A 20,404-nucleotide genomic window follows, 5' to 3' on the forward strand; every position below is an offset into this window, starting at 1 on the left:
AGAACTCAAGAAGAGATGGCTGACGGCGTGTTGAAGACAGTGAAGAGAAAGAGACGAAAATTAGGAGTTAGGGTTAGTCACTTATTAGTCTTCCGCATGCGTGTCAATGTGAGATGACGTGTATATATATATAAAATAATAAAAACCGGTTGCGGTTATTCGGTTATTAACCGGATTTTTAAACTGCAATAACTGGTAACCGCAGCCAGGTACCCGATTATCCGGTTGCGGTTATTTCAGATTTTTCGGGTTAGCAGTTGTTGCCGGTTATTAGCGGTTACCCATTATTTCCAGTTACTAACCGCACCGCTTGTTCACCTCTACAACAAATCAGAGAAGGCACCACCAAAAGGCATATGTCACAAAACCGGAAACTGTACCAACAATTTTCAAAAACATTCTTATTATTTCCATCTTTCTGGAAATAATAATTGAGTAATGTTATATGCCATATTTTCATCCCACAACGCTGATGTGACAATCTGATAAACTTTAATCAAAATAATTATTTGTACAATGGACAGTAGATTTCCCTCGTCCTAAGTATCAATTATAAATCACATCACTTTTTTGAGCATATGCAAGATCAGCTTTAATGGTCCTAGCTACAACATTGACAATGATCCAATTAATGGGAATGAAGTGCTGCGATGATGCATATTAATCTAATCTTAATTAATGGATTATAATATGTTTGCTTCACAGGTAGCAAAAGCTCATTGCAGTCTATTACTTTTTTTTTCTTTTCTTTTTTTTGAAGAAATTGCAGTCTATTACTTGGGACAATCAGCAACAAAAGGACGTAAAGATAGAGATTTCCTCCAAAGTAGCTCGGAGAAATTTTCTCTAACCAGCCTATAATTTTGTCATGTATGATGCGTCTCTAGCATGTGAAAATGAGTAATTCTAGAAGTTTTTCATGTGTCATTTTTGTGTCCTTCCAAAAATGATGCGGTATTTAAAATCACCATTGAACTTGCGATTGATCACTATTAAATTTTGATCAAATTGTAATTTTAAAAGCTACATCATTCTTGGAAGGACACAAGAATGACATAAAAATAACTTCTAGAATTACTCTATGAAAAGCATGGTTTTTTTTTTTTTTTTTTTTTAATAAAACTCTTAAAAAATGAGTAATTCTAGAAGCTCATCTTATGTCCTTCCAACAATGATATGGTTTTTAAAATCACCATTTGATCAAAATTAGTTTTCGATATATCACAAACCAAATTGTGATTTTAAAAGCCACGTCATTTTTAGAGGGACTTATAACATTAATTCTTTAAAAAAAACATGTGTTTTTTACTTGCTCGATATATATATATATATATAACTGCAGGCTGCGTTGGAAGAATTCCAAGTTGGCCGGGACAGATTTCTGTCCGTTAAATAATAACAATAAACGAAATGATTTATTTAAGGAAAAGCCTTGATTTGCACTATATATAGTGTTTTGGACATCCTCTTCTTATATAAAGGCATGCGAGTACGTGTTTAATCAAAATTAAGGTTTAGCAAATACCAAAGACAACAATGAGATCAGGAGCTTCCTTCTGCCTCTGGTTTTTCTCATCTTTCTTTGTTTTGGGCACTGTTCAAGCCAATCCCAACTACATAGATGCCTTAGCAAAGTCCATACTGTTCTTCCAAGGCCAGAGGTCCGGGAAGCTCCCTAAATCCCAGCAAATTACTTGGAGGTCCGACTCCGGACTATCGGACGGTAAACTTGCCGACGTATGTCTTTTTCATTGTCGCTGTACTTTTTTTTTTTTGTCATTGTCAGTAATATTGAGAATGTTTGAAACTCATATTTTACTTGACTTCTACAGGTGGATTTAACTGGGGGTTATTATGATGCCGGAGACAATGTGAAGTTCAATTTTCCGATGGCCTACACCACCACCATGCTGTCATGGAGCACGCTCGAATATGGGAAGCGGATGGACAGCCAAAGCCAATTAGCAAGCGCAAGGGCTGCAATACGATGGGGCACTGACTACCTTCTCAAGTGTGCCACTGCCACGTCTGGTAAACTATATGTTGGTGTGGGTGATCCCAACGCAGACCACAAGTGCTGGGAAAGGCCTGAGGACATGGACACAGTTCGGACTGTGTATTCGGTCTCTTCTAGCAACCCTGGCTCGGACGTGGCGGCGGAGACTGCTGCTGCTTTAGCCGCTGCTTCCCTGGTTTTTAAAAAGGTTGATTCCAAGTACTCGGAGCTGCTATTGAAGACAGCAAAAAATGTTATGGAATTTGCAAAGCAATATCAAGGCGCTTATAGCGATTCCCTCGGCTCTGCAGTCTGTCCATTTTATTGTTCATATTCTGGATATAAGGTAAATAAATAAATGGATAAGAGAGGAAAAAAAACAAAATTAACCCTTTCTTTAGAGTTTAAAAGGTTGTGTTTGTTTTGACATAAAATATTTTTCTTATAATAGCTATTTAAAAGTAAAAAAAAAATAAAAATAAAAAAAAACCCTTTTTTTTAGAACTTAAAAGGTTGTGTTTGTTTTGACATAAAATAATATTTTTATGATAATAGCTTTTTCAAAAAAAAAAAAAGAAAAAAAGAATTTTAACCCTTTTTTTAAAACTTAAAAGGTTGTGTTTATTTTGACATTCTGATAATGGCTATTTAATAATAATAATAATAAAAAAAAAAAAAAAAAAAAAAAAAAAACACCAACGATTTGATTGAAATCTAAAAATAATTCTAATGATATTTGCTATGATTGACTCACATTAAATATGATCATCCATTAATTTAACTGAGATGAAACAGATTTTCCCTTTGCAAAAGCGGAAGACATTTACAATTATCATTTTTATCAGGACATTATTTTCTATTAATTTGAATTTTTTAATTGAACTAGAGATTGAAAAAATATTTTCCGTATATTTTGAAATGCGATCTATGTTGATGCAAACACAGTTTTAGAGCAAGAGAGAATCTGAATGCTATATATATTTAAAATACAAATTTTATTACGTATATTATTCTTTATTGATTTTTTTTTTTTTTTTTTGAAAATTTTTCAGGATGAACTGGTGTGGGGAGCTGCATGGCTCCTAAGGGCGACCAAAGATGTTTCTTACTTGAATTTCCTAAAATCAGTGGGAGATAATGATGCAACAGATACCTTCAGCTGGGACAGCAAATTGCCTGGTGCTCTTGTTCTTCTATCAAGGGTAAAAGATCCTATGTATTATGAAAAATTATGGCCTCGTTTGGTTCACAGAATAGACCCTTAAAATGGGAATGCAAATATATATATATATATATATTCTGTTAATGCTACAGTAACTAAGAGGAATTGTTTTGGCGTTTCATACACTTGCAACAAATGTGAACCAAGTAAACCTGAATATCTCTATCAACGCCAAAGGGGTTGAGAATCTTTTTTGTATTATTCCCGTAATTTGTCTCTTAGCAATTGACATGCTGGTTTCCTTAATGTAGCAAGCCTTGCTTAGCAATGACAAGGACTTTGATCCATTCAAACAACAAGCTGAAGATTACATATGCAAGATTTTGCCCGACTCTCCCTACTCAACTACAAAATATACACAAGGTAATTAATGTCAGCCATTTCCAAATTTCATGAGAGCATTTCAAGAGCTTTTATTCAAGTTTTAACCTCATCCCTAATCTCCAAATGTTCACAAGAGTTTGAAGATCATACAACAATAGGGGCAATCTAATAACTCAAGACAGCACAGATCACCATATAAATTTTGATTATATTTCTAACCATTAATTCATTTGAAATGAAGGCGGGCTAATGTTCAAGCTACCTGACAACAACCTTCAGTATGTTACAGCCGCAACATTCTTGCTCACAACTTATGCCAAGTACATGGCCTCTACGAAACACACGTTTAACTGTGGGAGTCTTTCGGTCACTCCGAGTTCACTAAGAACCCTTGCAAAGAAACAGGCAAGTCATCAAAGATGTTATGCTTATCACTATTTGTCTTCTCTTCAATTTATTTTGCCTCTAACTTGTGGAAATTACAGGTTGATTATATATTAGGAGAAAACCCACTGAAAATGTCATATATGGTAGGATATGGGCCAAATTTTCCAAAGAGAATTCACCACAGAGGATCTTCCATGCCGTCGTTGACAAGCCACCCACAAACCATCGGTTGCCAAGGCGGTTTTGACCCCTTCATGCATTCAACAAGCCCTAATCCTAACATATTGACAGGAGCCATTGTTGGGGGTCCAGACCAGAACGATGGCTTCCCAGATGATCGGGGCGACTACAGTCATTCAGAACCTACCACCTATATAAATGCTGCTATTGTTGGACCATTGGCATACTTTGCTAAGAGCAGCTCCACTACTTGATGCCATTTACTTCAATAGTAGTGCAATGTATATATATATTCTAACTTTCTCCCAAAAAAACCAAGCATGCACCACCAAGAAATAGGTGGACTATGTGATCGTGTTTGTATTTTTTCAGATATAATTATGTGATCAAAGGATCTTATATATGAACAATTCACGTCTCAAAAATAGATGGCATGGACAATATTGAAGAAATAAATTAAATCAAGTACTTGAGATATATAGGACAAGCCCAAATTAAAATTAAGTTTGAAGAGAGTCATATAGTCCCCCCCCATAAACAAATATGGAAACGATATTTTATCAATCACCTCTCTTATCAATTTCTCTTAATTATCATTATGAATAGCACCAGAGAAACAGGGTTATGACAGAAATGATATCAATCGTCCACACAAAGCTCCACTTAATCATATTTGAATGTTCATGAATTGGATGTCCCTGATTCTTGAGTGGCGCGAAATGCTGGTTTTTACATTCTATTTATCATAAACTATGATAAAAAAATTGCTTATTAAGATTGTTATTCAAACATTTTGTATATACGAACATTAAGATAGCTAGGTTGTCCTTTATCTATAATGTTTCTTCAAATATCATCAGGGTTGCAATATATTTTTAAGAGTTATAGTAAACTACGTATAGGAGGAGCTCAGCACCAAACCAAGATGCATTTAGTAAAATGTTTTTTTCCAGATTGCAATTTCAAAAACACTGTTTCCATGTTTCTGCATAACTGAAAATAAAATTTTTTGTAAGACTACTAGTTCTAATAATATTTCTATTTGATCAGGCTTTCCCATCTTCTACACAAGTTGTAAATCTAGTGTGCTGCAGTTTTTCTGTATTAAATTCAAAATATTATTTTAATTGTAGTTGGAATTTTTCTATATCAACAATATAAGGTATGAGAAATACAAAAAGATAAAAGGCTCAAAATTCTTGCTTGCAAGCAAAAAGAGCCCATCCCAGAAGAAAGAGCCCATCTATTACCTCCCCATTTTAGAATAAAACATGATAATAGATTTGCAATGGGAGAAGACTTCAAGGGAAAAAAAAATCAACTTCAAGCAAACATAGAGTATCAGAAAGTTTAACATTTGAGTATCTGAAAGAAGATAGTCATACCACATACAGGACAAAATTACAAAGCAAGAGAGCAATAGAATTTTATATATTAAACAATGGAGTGTCTGATAAGAGTCTAAAATCATAGTCCTCAAGTTTGTAATGAGAAAATTATCTTTAAAATTTCCAAGTCTACTAAGGATTCGTTTGGCATTACGATTTCGTAGACAAAAAGTGCAATTTCAAACCGAATCACAAAAAATAGATCATTTGAGATTGCATATTAAAAAAATTGCGGGTTGATTCTGCGTTTTCAAGTCACAGGTGAAGAGTTCTTTTTTAAACGCACAATTTTAAAGGCTAAACTGCAATTTTTAAAGATCAAACTGCGATTTTGCCAAACGTTTAACTACGTTTTAAAAATTATATTTTCAAATCGCACATTTTAAAATCGCTATTTTCAAATCGCACTTTTTTGAAATCCCAAACCTAAATAGACCTTAAGTTGTCTTAGGTAGGAGCACGCTAATAAATTTGAAAAGGAAATTTAGTCTGAACGTTTAGGAGGGAAAATGAATCCATGATAGATATAAGAAAAACAGTATTTTGCATATTCAAGATCTGTCATTTTTATCCCAGAAAACACTAACTAATGATCTCAACAAAATACTCTTTCTTTCTTTATGAGAAGACCACAAAAACAGGACCAATATCAGCTGCGCTACAAAGGTTGAAGACCCAATCGCAGACTTGCTATTAAAATATCAGAGTCAAAAGAAACCTTCACTATTAGATAAAACTGCGACATCAAAGTAGAGTAAACAAAGAACTACACTCTTAAGTCTATTTCTAGGAAGCACAGCACAACAAACATAGCTGGGTACAACCTACCAACATGGCTTAGTGATAACACAAATTAACTTACTGTTTAGCATCATTCACTATCCTTCTAAACATCCAGAACAACAGTACCACTTACGTTGATTGACTATTAAGAAGACTCACCAAGGTGGGAGTTTGATCTCTAACAATCTAATAATAATTATCATAATGAGGGATGGTAGATTGGGTTACTTGTATCGCGGCGGCGTGACCTAAAATGGCTAATGGTATCCAACGTCGCCCCGAAAACTCTTCGACTGTATTCATAATTGTTGTCATTGAAATGTGATCCATACCCATTAGATTGATTAATTACACCAGGGAGGACAGGCACTGTATTGAAAAGAAGCTTTTTTAGAATCTACACATTTCAATTTTCTGGGAAAGGAGGAGAAGGAAATAAGGAATTGAAGGGAAGAGAAAAACACGGAACCTTGAGAAACATTATCTTGGTATGCTGAAAACCTCAATGGTTCTGGTAACCTCGCGGAGTGCTGAGAAATCTCCATATTGTTAATTGGAATGGGGTGAGACCTTGGTCTATGAGATGAGTTTGATGCGGGTGTCGTTGACATCAGAGGTGAGGGCTTGTCTTGCCCAGATATCTGTTCACCAAGGATCAAATGTCATAATCAAGAGCATCAGTTAAGCTTGGGCCGACTTTTGAAACCACATAATTTAGTATCTTTCAAACTTTTTTTGTAATTAGCCCCAACTTGTCTATATAATGATGAAAATGCTAGTCTACTGCCAATCACTGTGAACCCCACCATCGGCATATATGCCAGCCATTTCATCAGCAGAGCACGAATCAAACTAGTGATCCCTTAATCTGACTCTGAGGCAGGAATCTCCATTACATTGTTGCTCATGCACTAACTGGGCACGGGGTGGGGCTAAATTACAAGGGAAAAATCTCATCCCACAAAAGAGCTTGGTAACCTAAGTAAAGATAATTGATATATAATGATATAAATCCTAGACGAATAAAACTATTTGGCAGGGAATGACACTAAACTAGTTACAGCAAGTGCAAGCCATAGGCAACAGGTACATACTGCAAATTTCAGCGTTCGATTGTAGAGAGTCACAAGACCAGAGAAAAGCCTGACAGCATAGCCCGCAATCTCTTCAGTTTCATATTCTGCAAAGGCAAAACCTTTGGGTTTATCTGTTTCCCTGTCCCGTGGGATGTACAAGTCTACCACCCGCCCTGCTTGAATCAAAATATCATACAAGACCCTATCACTCACCCTCTCATCCAGATTACCTGCGTAAGATTGAAAAATAACAAGTCAGAAAAAACTCTGCCCATGAATAACTATTAAGAAAACAGGCAAAAGAAGCCACATGCCAGTACAACAAATCGTACCAAATACATTTGTTTCAATTTAATAAAAGTATCAGAAAAATGCATAGACAACTGTTATGGGACTGGGTATTTGAGAAAGTAATTTCTAAAGATACCATGATAAAAGACAATAAAATAAAGATATAGCACTTCGAGGGGCTATTCCTCCACACACATAAGCACACGGCTCTATGTTTAACCTCACGGGTTTTCTCAAGATAATCTTCTTGATATCTATTCCATTAATGATGCTGAATTTAAATACAATGATTAAAATAACTACCCATAAGAGTGCTGGAAATAACTACCCACAACATAGGATAATAACTACCCATTACATAATAACTACTTAACTACTAAACTAACTACCCACTAAACCCATTACATAATAACTACTAATTAAACTACCCACTACCACATAACTGACCCACTAACATTACACTACCTACGTAGACAACATCTGCATAATAACTACTACATTTCACTACTGTCTTGCACCAGCCTAGCCACTCTATGTTATGGGCATGATTGTTATGAGCTTTGTGCAGAAGACGTGTGTGGAAGACGTGGCAGTGGCTAGGCTGGTGCAAGACAGTAGTGTAATGTAGTAGTTATTATGCAGATGTTGTCTACGTAGGTAGTGTAATGTTAGTGGGTAGTTTAATTAGTAGTTATTATGTAATGGGTAGTTATTATCCTATATGTTGTGGGTAGTTATTTCCAGCACTCTTATGGGTAGTTATTTTAATCATTGTATTTAAATTCAGCATCATTAATGGAATAGATATCAAGAAGATTATCTTGAGAAAACCCGCGAGGTTAAACATAGAGCCGTGTGCTTATGTGTGTGGAGGAATAGCCCCTCGAAGTGCTATATCTTTATTTTATTGTCTTTTATCATGGTATCCTTAGAAATTACTTTCTCAAATACCCAGGCCCATAACAACAACGAAGAAAAAAAAAACGAAATCAACTCAAATAGAGATCAGTTGTCACTCTATCTCACACGCACCGAGTATGATTCTAGACGGAATTGCATCTCCAGGATCAAATTGCTTAAATGAAAGAGAAAATTTGGGACCCAGATAAACAACAAGTCCTCCACCAAAAGAAGCCTAATTCAACTATAACAGGCTCCATTCCAGTGCAAACCCACCCCAAAATCATATTCAATTTCGCAATTTACTCTTCAATTTTTATATTTTTTTTTCCAATTATAATTACAGTACCTCGAATTTTATCATAAACATTTTACAAAAAAATTTTCCTCGAAAAATCAAATTTCCAGGGAAAATTGTTTTTCCACGTTTTTGAAAATTTTCGCAGAAGAAAAAAAAAATTCCTTTAATGTTTAAGTATTTCTGATTTTCCGGGAAAAATCTTTTCCTTCAGAAGCCAAGATAGCGAAAAGGAAATCAAAATCGAAGAAGGTGATAGGAATTGTCTCGAACTTACCTACGTAGACGCTGCAACCTGAGCTTCCTGACATGGTTGGTACACTTGAATTTGGAACGTAATGCGAAACCCTAGCTTGACACGACGCCGTACAACGATGAGATCTCCTTCTTTTATCTACTCTCTTCCAGGAAGAGAACAGAAACAAAGGCTGCGACACAGAGATTTCGGATTGTGGTCAGACCCAACTAAGGTTCGAATCACCGACTTTGGATTTAGGGAAAGATTGGATTTGGGATTTTTAAAAGTGTAATTTTAAAAAATACGATTTAAATAATGTTATTTTTAGAAACGTAGTTATGCGTTTGATAAAGTTGTAATTTGAACTTTAAAATCGCATGTTAACCTTTAAAGTTATGCGTTTTTAAAAAAGTATCACTTTGCTTGCGATTTAAAAAAGCAATTTTCTATGTTTTCAAATCGTAAATTTTTAAAAACACAATTTCTAAACGATTCATTTTTTATGATTTGATTTAAAATCACACTTTTTACATACGGAATCACAGTTTCAAATGCAACCTTAGTTGTTGACATAGCCGTGCCTATAAGTCATTAATTTTTTTTTTTCCTTTAATTATTATTAGATGAGAGTAATAATAATTGAATAAAATTGTGGTTTTTAGCATTATGCTTTTAATTAAGATATGAATCCTAAGAGCATCTCCAGCAGATGCTCTACTTTAGCCAAAAAGTTAAATTTGGCTATTTTTTTCTTTTTTTCTTCCTCCAGCAGAGTAGTCATCTTAACTTCATCAACAGTGAATAGTTACTACTGGCTATTCACTGTTCATCAGTTATCTAATTTTTTTATTTTTTTATTTTTTTATATATTTTCTCTTTCTCTCACCCTCTCCCTCACTTCAGTTTTTCTTAACCTAAATGCTTGAAGACGCAAACGGTTTCAATAATTCCACGTTCTCTCAGATCCCAAAGGATATTACGACTCAGATTCAACCAATCGCCACCTCCTTGTTCTTCTTCTTGCTAATTCTTCCAGCTTCAGTGCAAGATTTCTCGAAGAGCTTTTGATCCATGGTGTCTCTTAGTTTGACTCATCTCAGGGGCAAGAACTCGATGCCCGAGTTCGCCAGGGCTCGCCCGAGAACGAGCTAGGCTCGGCCCAGGAGAGTTGGGTTCAATGTGTTTGAGTCGTCGGAGGCTTAGGTTGTGCCTGATCTTGGCGTGACTGTCAATGGGTTGCCAGTGTAACTTACACAGCCTGAGGCCGTGTAATCAACCTTGCAAGAATTTGTGTTTGTTGTTGTTTTGGCCGAAAGTTAATTGGGTATGGAATTCTATTGAACCCACCGGCGAGGAGGAGTGACCGGAGAGTGTTTTGGCCGGAAGTTGGTTGGGGGTGGAATTCTGGTGAACCCACCGAGGAGGAGCGACCGCACAGAGAGAGAGAGAGAGAGAGAGAGAGAGGGAAGAGGGAGAAAGAAAATAAAACAATAAAAAAATATTATTTAAAGAAAATGAAGTGGGGAATAGAAATTATTGTTGGAGTGGTTTTAAGAAAACTAGTGGTTAAAGTAGAGATTGATACTTTTTGAGTAACTAGTTTAACTCCAACTACTGGAGATGCTATAATCTAGTGTTTAGGGTATAAAATCATAATTCTTTTAAAATTTAGGAAAAAAAATATAAAATTAGTTTTTCTGGTTATATATCGATTTGCAATAAGCTTCGTGTGATATAACAATTTGTTGGGAACTCATTGTTGTAAGCGAGAAAATCAAATAGGTCCCTACTCTTAACTTCGTTCTCCGGCCATCTCCTTCAGCCTTTTGGTGCAATGTGGTTTGGCCTTTCCCAGGATTGACAACTAGTTTCCAGTCTCCAACCATCATTGTCAGTTGCAGCTTGGCCCCTCACGGGATTAACGGCTAGTCTCCATTCTCTAGCCGTCACTTTCAGCCTTTCTTGCAGGCACTGTTTTGATCCAACCATTGACTACATTTAAATCCGGCTTCTAATTTCAAACTCAAAGTTCCAGAATCTTCCACCTTGAGTTTGAGGAGGGATGTTAAAACATATGGAAAATATAATATATTTTCCGTATATTTCATATTTGGTTAATATTATAATATTCTCTATTTACGATGAATTGTAATCAAATCACCATGATTTGATTACCATATTAGTGTTTACTCTAAATCTTATAAATAAGGACCTTTGTATTGTAGACAATCAAGTTAATATGAGTACAATGTAGCTCTTTGAGCTTTACCCTGTGGACGTAAGTCATAGACCAAACCACGTAAAATCTCTGTCTCTTTTCTCTCTCATGCTTCGTTAATCTCTCTCTTTAGATTTATACACAAATCTCAACATTTATAATACATACACATAAACACACTCATGTACACACAAACACACATATATTTATATCGAGACTCAGAATAACAATAACTCACGCTATGCCTATTATATCAGAATAACAATTCCTCTTTACTGAAGATTTTATAATTACGAAATTAGAATAATACTATAAAAATAATAAAAATGAAATTATACGAGTTGAATAGAGTCGAGTCGAGTTGAGTTTATACGATTGAGTATTGCTAATTTAATAATTAAGTCTAATTTTGTGTTCACGATTAACTCATTTATTAAATAAACTAAATTCGAGTCGAGTTTATAGTAACGGGTAGTCAAACAAACTTATTAATTTACAACCCTAGACATTACAAATTAAATTAAATGTTAATTCGAAGGGAATATGAGATATATAGAGTTGTTTTATAGCTAGAAAAGTGGGACTGTTGAATTTTCCGTGGAGATATTTTTTGTAGTTGTTTATATATGCAGAAGAGATAAAGGAAGTTTCTGATGACTCTACTATTCCATAAACGACATTTCAAGGTTCGTGTTTTGAACAAGATGAAAAGCAGCCTCTATAAACAGATAATATAGGATCCAGCTTCCATGCTGTGCTGTAGTGGAAAACAGTACTGTTTTCCACTTAAAAAAAATTTGCAAAACTTAAACTTAATAATAAAAAAATTATTAAAACGTAAAAATTATAAAAATAATAATAATTAAAAACCTAAAAATACAAAAAGGGTGGCCGGTGTTGCCCAAGGGGGTGGTCGGCCACCCCAGTCGGCTTTGGGGGTGGTTTGGCCACCCCCAAAAGGCCAAAAATAAAAAATAAATAGTTAGGGTTTTGGGGGGTGGCCGAACCACCCCAAAAGGCCTTGCCACCCCTATATCGGCCGTATGGGGTGGTCCAGCCACCCCCAAAAGGCTAAAAAAAACAAAAAACAAAAAAAACAAAAAAAAACAAAAAAAACAAAAAAGTTTGGGTTTTGGGGGTGGCTGGACCACCCTTAAAGGCCTAGGGGTGGTTTCGACCACCCCATACGGCCGATCTGGGGGTGGCAAAGCCTTTGGGGGGGGGGGGGGGGGGGGGGGGGGGGGGGGGGGGGGGGGGGTCCAGCCACCCCCCAAAACCCTAACCATTTTTTTTTTTTTTTTTTTTTTTGTTTTTTGGCTTTTTGAGTGTGGCCGGACCACCTCCAAAGTCGACTAGGGCGGACGATCCACCCCAGATCGGCCAAGGGTTGGCTCCAGCCACCCCCTTGGCCAATAATGGGGTGGGCGGCCACCCCTTTTGTTTGTTTTAGGTTTTTATATTTTTGGTTTTTAATTATTATTTTTTTAATAATTTTTAAGTTTTAATAAAAATTTTATTATTAAGTTTAAGTTTTGCAAATTTTTTTAAGTGGAAAACAGTACCGTTTTGTGGAAAACGGTACCGTTTTCCACTACAGCACCCATGCGGTAGTTTAAACTACCGCAAGGAAGCTGAATCCGATAATATATGAAGAACGCCTATATAGACCCGCTATCGAACGCCGATTGTAGACTGTAATAGTGTATATATACTATTACAGTCTACAATCAGCGTTCGATTGTAGACCCGCATGAAGAACGCCTTTATAGACTGTAATAATATATATATATATATATATATATATATATATATATATATATATATATATATATATATTACAGTAAAATAATTAAATTTATTATTTTTCATTTGTTTAAAATTTTGAGATAAATAATGATTTAACAATAACGACTTTGGGAAATGGTTAATCACATTTGCGTTATCACTCCAAAAAAAATTTTCAAGTTGCAATAAGAACTCCCGACAATCCTTATAAAGTTCAATTGTGATTTCGTAGAAAAAATGCAGAAAATCTTTTTCTTTTTTTTCAAATAGCAAGAAATGCAGTATTTTTTTTTAAAGCGCATAATTTTAAAGGCTAAATTGCAATTTTAAAGGTCAAACTGCAATTTAACAAAACACTTAACTATATATGTTTTCAAATCGTACATTTTAAAAATCGTTATTTTTAAATCGCAAATCTAAACAGACTCTTAATAAAAAAACGAAAATAAGACTTAGAACTTATATATTAACACCTTTATAATTCACTAGCTTGATGCCAAACACATGTAATTTCTTTGGAAATTTATTTAGTCTTTAAATTTCGTCTTCATCTAGAAAAGGTGTAGTAAATAATTTGTATTATGACTTTCACGCATGCATGTCTCCAAAACCATGGCTGCTAGAGTGGTAGGATGTGAAGTTCTAGTGGGCTGAAATTTCAATCTACCCTTTTTTTTCTTCTTGCTTACGAAAAATGGAGATGTGCGTCACATGCAGTAGATTGATATATACTGGCCGGCTTCCATCGTCTTTTCTCACCTCTGCGTTGCCTTCTATGTTTGTCTAGATGCGCATCATGCAATTCTCAAAATGTAGCAAGGCCGGACATTATTGTTGTTGATGTTGTTTTCTTTATGGATATAAATAAGCAAATATTTTGTTTTATCCCTGAGACGCAGGCAGGCATATATAAGATCGGCTAGATATTACACTGACTTGGACAAGAAGCGGAGAAAAGTATATATAGTAAGCAAGACCGGACACACTCAGGTGGAGGATAGTGGTCATAGACACAGAAAGAAAGAGAAAAGCAATTCCAAAGAGAGCGCGGGCGGCAAAGGCTGCTCAGAAATTCTTCACACAATCATACATGTTTGTTTACTTGCGCCCATCATGGTCATGGTCATGGTCATGGTCTTAAAGAGTTGGCCATGGTTGTTGGTTTCTTGTATATAAATGAGCTAGGCAGCATCCATCTTCAAGCTAACACATTCATCCACCAGTACTCACCGGCCACCCAGGCCACAATACTTGGAGATCGATGGAGGCGTGGTTGATCATTCTCGTATCTCTCTCTGCATGTTTTTTCTTAAAACTCCTCTTCAGTCTTCTCTCTTCTCCTCCAAAAGGAATGAACCAAAAGGCCACCTATTCCCACCAGGACCCCCGCCTCTTCCCATCATAGGACACCTTCATTTACTTCCCAAATCAACCATTGAGCTTCGATCCCTCCTCTCTAACCTCTCCCAAAAGAATGGCCCTGTTCTCACCCTACTCGTCGGCTCTAAACCCCTTGTTTTCATCACCTCCTACCCCATCGCCCACAAATCCCTTGTTAAAAACAGTGCCATCTTTGCAAACCGTCCACCAATCGTCCCTGTTAGCTATGTTCTCAGTAACAAGCACAGAGATATTGGGGGATCCCCCTATGGCCTTACTTTGCGTGTCCTTCGTCGTAACCTCGTATTTGAAGCTCTCCACCCTGTTGGGTTGAAATCTTACTCTTTCGCCCGCAAGCGATCCATAGAAACAATGATTAACAACTTCAAGCAGCAATCTTCCAAGCAAGAGGGTGAGGCCGGTGCTGTACGTCTCTTTGAGCATCTCCACCAGGCCGTGTTTTCCTTGTTCATTCTCATGACTTAAGGAGACATCGGTGAGGATGCAATTCGAGAAGTCGAACACATACAATATACATTTCTTGTCAGTTACGCTGAGTTCAGTGTGTTCGCTAGCTGGCCGAGATTGGGGAAGCTTGTGTATAGAAAGCGTTGGCAAAAGTATACAGAATTTTTAAGGTGTCAATACGACATCCTTATGCCTCATATTAGAGCCCGACAGAAGTTAAAGCAAGAGAAGAAGACCAGCAAAGAAGTAGTCGACTTGGTAACATACACAGATACCTTATTGGATCTGAAAATTTCCGAGGGGGCCGAAAAGCTTGAGGAGGCCGATGTATTGAGTTTGAGCTCGGAGTTTATCAACGCAGGCGCTGACACAACCGCAACGACGTTCCAATGGGTCATGGCATATTTAGTGAAGTATCCACGTATTCTAGCCAAGCTTTTGCTGAAATTAGTCAAGTTGTGGAACAAGGAGCGGAAGAGGTTAGGGAGGAGGACTTGCAAATGATTCCATATTTGAAAGAGGTGATCCTAGAATGTTTCAGAATTCACCCTCCAAATACCTCCTTGGTTCCACACACAAACACAGAAGAAATGGAAATAAGTGGATACAATATCCAAAAAAATACAACGGTGCTCATCGGGACAGCAATAATAGGGCGGGATCCAACAGTGTGGGAGAATCCTATGGAGTTTAGGCCTGAAAGGATGTTGACTAGTAGTAGTAATGATAATGGTGGAGAAGAAGTGGGTGATGTGACGTCGTTTAAGATGTTGCCCTTTGGTGTTGGGAGGAGGATGTGTCCCGGTTACAAATATGGGTCGCTAATTCTGGAGTACTTTGTTGCAAATTTGGTATGGAATTTCGAGTGGAAGGCAGTGGATGATGTTGATCTCTCGGAGAAGGATGAGTTCTTGGTTGTTATGAAGAATCCAGTGCGTGCGCAGGTCATCCCGATAAGAGTCAAGTAGATCATAGCTAGTACGTAGTTTTCAGTGGATGATGAATAAAGACGATCTTATCGAGTTGTCGTAGTTTCATAAATGACAATGACATGCTACTTACGTATGCACGCACACACGTTGTTTGATTTAATTTACCAATCTTCATTGGATTGTATTACATCTTTGTCAACAATTGCTACCGAATGATTAACTCACCATTACCAATATGCTCTCTCGTAAACTGTAGGATGCGTCTGTTGACACAGATTCTAGTAGGTGACGTGTCGATCAGTAATTCGCCTATATGCTCATTCTTGCAAACCTATAAACGAAAGCTACGTCGGGGGGGGGGGGGGGGGGGTGCCAACAATCCTGCTTCGATGCTTAAATAAGAGAATTGTTTGAGAGTAATGGCTCAGAGTAATGTTAAGGAGATAATGAGCGTACCCCAACCTCTGAAGAGATCCTGGTATTTATAGAGATTAATGAGCAGTTAAGATAGTTCCATGTATATGCGGGAATCTGTAGTTGAAGAAGACGTGGCTTCGGTCGCACGGATATTTCGGGTTCCATGACAGCTTATCTCGGGCGCACGATTCTTTATGGATGACATGTCATTGGTGAAGCTTCAAGTGCATGAACTAGTTTTGTATCTTGCGTCGTGTCCCTTAGATCCCGGGTAGTCCTGAGATATAGCGAGTGTAGGTGTCACTAGGCACCCGGGTCAGGTGAACCTATTGGGTCCAAATGATCTTGACGGGCTTGGATATATTAATTTTTCTTGAATCGTTTTGACCTGGTTGGGTGGACCCAATGGGCCTGGTGTTCGGGTTGGGCCTAGTACCCGAGGAGGCCAATATTCTCCCTAACAGCTACCTCCCAATTCTCTTATGCAAATTTGTGCGTAAGTGAATTTAGGTACAATCAACCGGTCTTAATTTGCTTTGGACTTGAAATTGGGCCGAGGATACGTTGCCGAGAACGGTCGATAGGCCCTTACTTTATGTAGATTTCAGAACTGACTCGGTAGCATACCTGGAGGGTTTCGAATCATGAGTCGTTGCTTCACCTGAGGAAAGTCGATCCGAGAACCTTTGGACGTTATATTTGAAAAATCACGCACGTTTCAAAAGAATCCCGCATTTTTCAAAATTCAAAATTCAAACTTTACTTTTAGGATCTCGGTTTTCGGAGTTTGCTGACATAGGCGACAGGCACAATTAATGCGACTTTATGTCGATTTAGCTTTTGAGGTACATTGCGGCTGTCAGGTGTGAAACCGAAGACTCTTCGGCTGCTGATTTAGAAGGAAGAAAACTGGGAGAGTCCTTTTATCTCCGGGTTACTGGTGACCGGCGAACCCAGTTCACCTCCTAGTATAAATACCCATCCTTCCACATTAGGTTTTTCTCACTCTCAACTTTTCTCGAACTTTTGAACTTCTTTCTATCGATCTCCTCTAAAATTTTTTCACACATCCTCCTTTTCTTTCTTACAAAATGTCCAACACTGAAGAATTCCAAGTGGTCGACGTCCCAAAGCTTGAAGAAAAGGAAGTTCTATCCGAGGATGATGATGTAGCCGATCAGGATGACGATCCGACTCAGGGAGAGGTGGCTCCCCGGCCCCTTGTGCCTCTCGACCGCCAAAGGGCTTCTAAGATTCGTGTTGGAGATGAGTTTCGTCTCAGGAACAACTACGGCATTCTTCCCTCGGTACTCCTTCACTTCTAGAATCCGACTACCTTGGAGATTCGTGGCGGTGACATTGTTATTCATGAGTGGATGCTATTAGCCGGGCTTCGATTCCCTTTTCCGGATGTTGCTCGGGAGCTAGTGTTGTATCTCGGAGTCGCCCCGAGTCAGATTGCGCCGAACGCATGGAGATACTTCTTCGCATCTTTCATTCTATGGCGCACGGTGCTGGAGGCCCGGATGACGATCCCAAAGTTCTTCAATGTGTACCTGGTGAATTATAAAAGGGAAGTTGTCGTAGAGTTCACCGTCTGGACAAACCCGAGCTTCATCTTCCTTTCTTCAAATTACTCAAACAGTCGGGGGTGGAGATCCGAATTTTTTATGGTCTCAGGTGAATAAGAGTCAGTTGCACCAATGGCGGAGGATCAGAGGATGCCCTGGGAGTGGAGATCCCATCAAATCGATTTGAGGGAGGCCCCGACCCTAAATGCAACCTGGAGGAGGAGGGTTGCTACCATGTTAACCTTCTCTCAGACCCTGGAAAATGTCTTGAAGATCGACTACGATAACATTGTCTCTGATGAGAACATGCGAAGGGTTCTCAAATACCAAATTCCCACCGACAAGGTTTGCTACCCCCCGGGCCAAGGCCTCAGGGGTGGCTCCAGGGCCAGAGAAGAGTGTTAAGCTGAAAATGGACGCTCCTAAATCGAAAAAGTTCGGCAAGTCGACCATTATCCCAAGAGTGATGGTTTTGCCTCGGGGTGACCGTACTCCAACCATCCTTGCCAAAATAACAGAACCCAAGAGCGGGTCAACTGGAGCTTCCGGAAAAGAGATTTCGATTGCTTCTGCCTCGACTACCCCACTTGAACCCGTTAAACTTACGAAGGAGCCGGCGGAAGCTTCTGAGAAGAAGGCTCCAACTGCTTCGCCTGAGGATCGCCCTGCTGGAATCACCACTCCACCTGGCTCCGATGTGATCGAAATTGGAGATGAACCTGAAGAATCGGTGGAGGTTCCCTTGAATCGGAGTGAGGCCAAGCGTAAAGGGAAGGAGAAAGTGCAAGGGTCCCCGAAAAGGACCCTCTTAGCCTCAAATCCTCGAGAGTACGCGCTCACTCAGGCCAGGGAAGCCGAGCTTCTCTTTGGTCACCCGTGCTTTGTATTGCCAACTGTGCCGGTTACACAGGAGATCCTAGTAAAGCCCTCCCTTCCGAACTCCACCACTTTAGCCGCGCCAATTACCGGGGAGCCCTTGGATCGATCCCCAGTTGCAGAGACTGAGGCTCGCTTGGAGTCTGGTGCCGGTTTGGTACTCGAAGACCAACCACCAGCGGAGCCTGAAACATCCCTAAGACCCGGGGACGGCTTGGGGACCGAGGACCGCATGGTGACGGAACCCAAGGATCATCTAGACACCGAGGCCGCGGATTTGTTGGAACCGGTCGGAGAAGGCTTAGATTTGACTGAGGTGATTGATTCCCCGGAAGCCGAGAGGCTTGAGGAACACCAACCCGAGACTCAAAACTCCTTGGCGAGTTACGAGGAAGCCAGTACCTCCCGATCGAGAGCATTAATAGGCTCTCTAAGGGAGGGTTTTTTTGGCTTGTCCCTTGGAAGCTCTGATGAAGATACTCCCAGAGGAGTCTTTGTCTGCGGCTGGGACTGGGTCGTCGGGAGAACTCGCGGAGGCGATACTTCATGCCCAGCTTCAAGAAAGCTTCATAAGTTAAAAATAATCTCTTACTCATTATTTTTCTTCTTACCGCTCTTTTTTTTTTTTTTTTGTAGGGTATAATAAGGTCGGTTACCTTGTGGCGAAACCACCGGGGAGATTCCGTGAGTCAACCTTCTCTAAAGGCCAAGGTTACCGAGATGTAATTCCGAATTCAGGAGCTCGAATTCGAGGTGTCCTGGACCGAGGATTTGGAGTCTGAGATCGGGGCCTTAAAAAGGACATTCAGATCCGAGATCGGACCATTGAGGCTTGAGACAAAGATCTGGCTTTAGCTCGGAAGCAGGCGGAGGAGGCTCGTGCCCAGGCTCTTGAAAGTGAGAAAACCCTCGATTGGGTGTTAACCAACCTGATTGAGGCTAACGAAGCCAAGGCAATTCTGATCGCTCGGGTAGCCGAGATGCAGTTGGAGAAGGACTCGCTGGTAGCTGACAAGCTAGCAATAACCGAAAAGTAAAAGGAGGCTCATGCCCGGTACAAGAAGCTTCGGAAGAAGAGCCACCATTACAAGTCTAAGTCCAAGCGCTTAAAGAAGCAACTTGCCTTGGTCCCTTGGCTACGAGGCCTCAGCTGGGGCCAGGGATTAAACTGGGGATTCGAGAGCTTGAGAACTATGCTTCTCCACCCGAAGGTTTTTGAAGTCGATTCGGAGACAGTGACTCCCGATCTCATCGAGATGCCGGAGACTGCCACCGATGAGCTTCAAACTTTGGGAGTGGAGTTCTTTCCGGACATGGACGATTGGACCGAAGATGCCTCAAATACCTATCGAGATGACTTGACATCTGGGCCTTCTATCTCAGACTGTACTCTCGGGAATGAAGAAACCGAGGAAGTTGAAGCTGGGGATGAAGGGGACTCGGCAGGGAGCCCGACTTTGTAATTTTTATTTTTATTTTTGGGATAAACACCTTTTTAGTCCCTGAGTTTTGAAAACTTTATTTTTTAGTCCCTGAATTTCAATTTGCATCACAGATGATACCTCAGTTTTAAAAAATGACCGAATAAGTACCTGGGTTAACTTCTCCTTCCAAAAACTAACGGACCGCCACGTGTCAACCTCAAAAGTTGACACGTGGCACTATATAAAAAAA

General features: G+C 39.0%; 2 protein-coding genes and 1 pseudogene across 2 annotated transcripts; 2 read left to right on the forward strand and 1 right to left on the reverse strand.

Annotated features, from left to right (window-relative positions):
- Nucleotides 1-1,838: 1,838 nt before the first annotated feature.
- Nucleotides 1,839-4,363, forward strand: LOC133860420 (endoglucanase 9-like). Its single transcript, XM_062296032.1, has 5 exons — nt 1,839-2,342; nt 3,049-3,198; nt 3,470-3,581; nt 3,784-3,947; nt 4,028-4,363. The coding sequence occupies exons 1-5, from the start codon at nt 1,890-1,892 to the stop codon at nt 4,361-4,363; spliced, it is 1,215 nt and encodes a 404-aa protein (XP_062152016.1). The 5' UTR covers nt 1,839-1,889.
- Nucleotides 4,364-6,196: 1,833 nt separating this feature from the next.
- On the reverse strand, nt 6,197-9,352 carry LOC133862043 (uncharacterized). Its single transcript, XM_062297892.1, has 4 exons — nt 9,123-9,352; nt 7,375-7,586; nt 6,750-6,921; nt 6,197-6,649 (listed from the first exon to the last, which is right to left on the reverse strand). Exons 1-4 carry the CDS (start codon nt 9,154-9,156, stop codon nt 6,480-6,482), a joined length of 588 nt encoding a protein of 195 aa, XP_062153876.1. The 5' UTR covers nt 9,157-9,352; the 3' UTR covers nt 6,197-6,479.
- A 4,995-nt stretch (nt 9,353-14,347) lies between these two features.
- On the forward strand, nt 14,348-15,902 carry LOC133861974 (cytochrome P450 89A2-like; annotated as a pseudogene).
- Nucleotides 15,903-20,404: the final 4,502 nt, after the last annotated feature.

Source organism: Alnus glutinosa, chromosome 2, assembly GCF_958979055.1.
Source record: "Alnus glutinosa chromosome 2, dhAlnGlut1.1, whole genome shotgun sequence".
NCBI classification, from domain to species: Eukaryota; Viridiplantae; Streptophyta; class Magnoliopsida; order Fagales; family Betulaceae; genus Alnus; species Alnus glutinosa.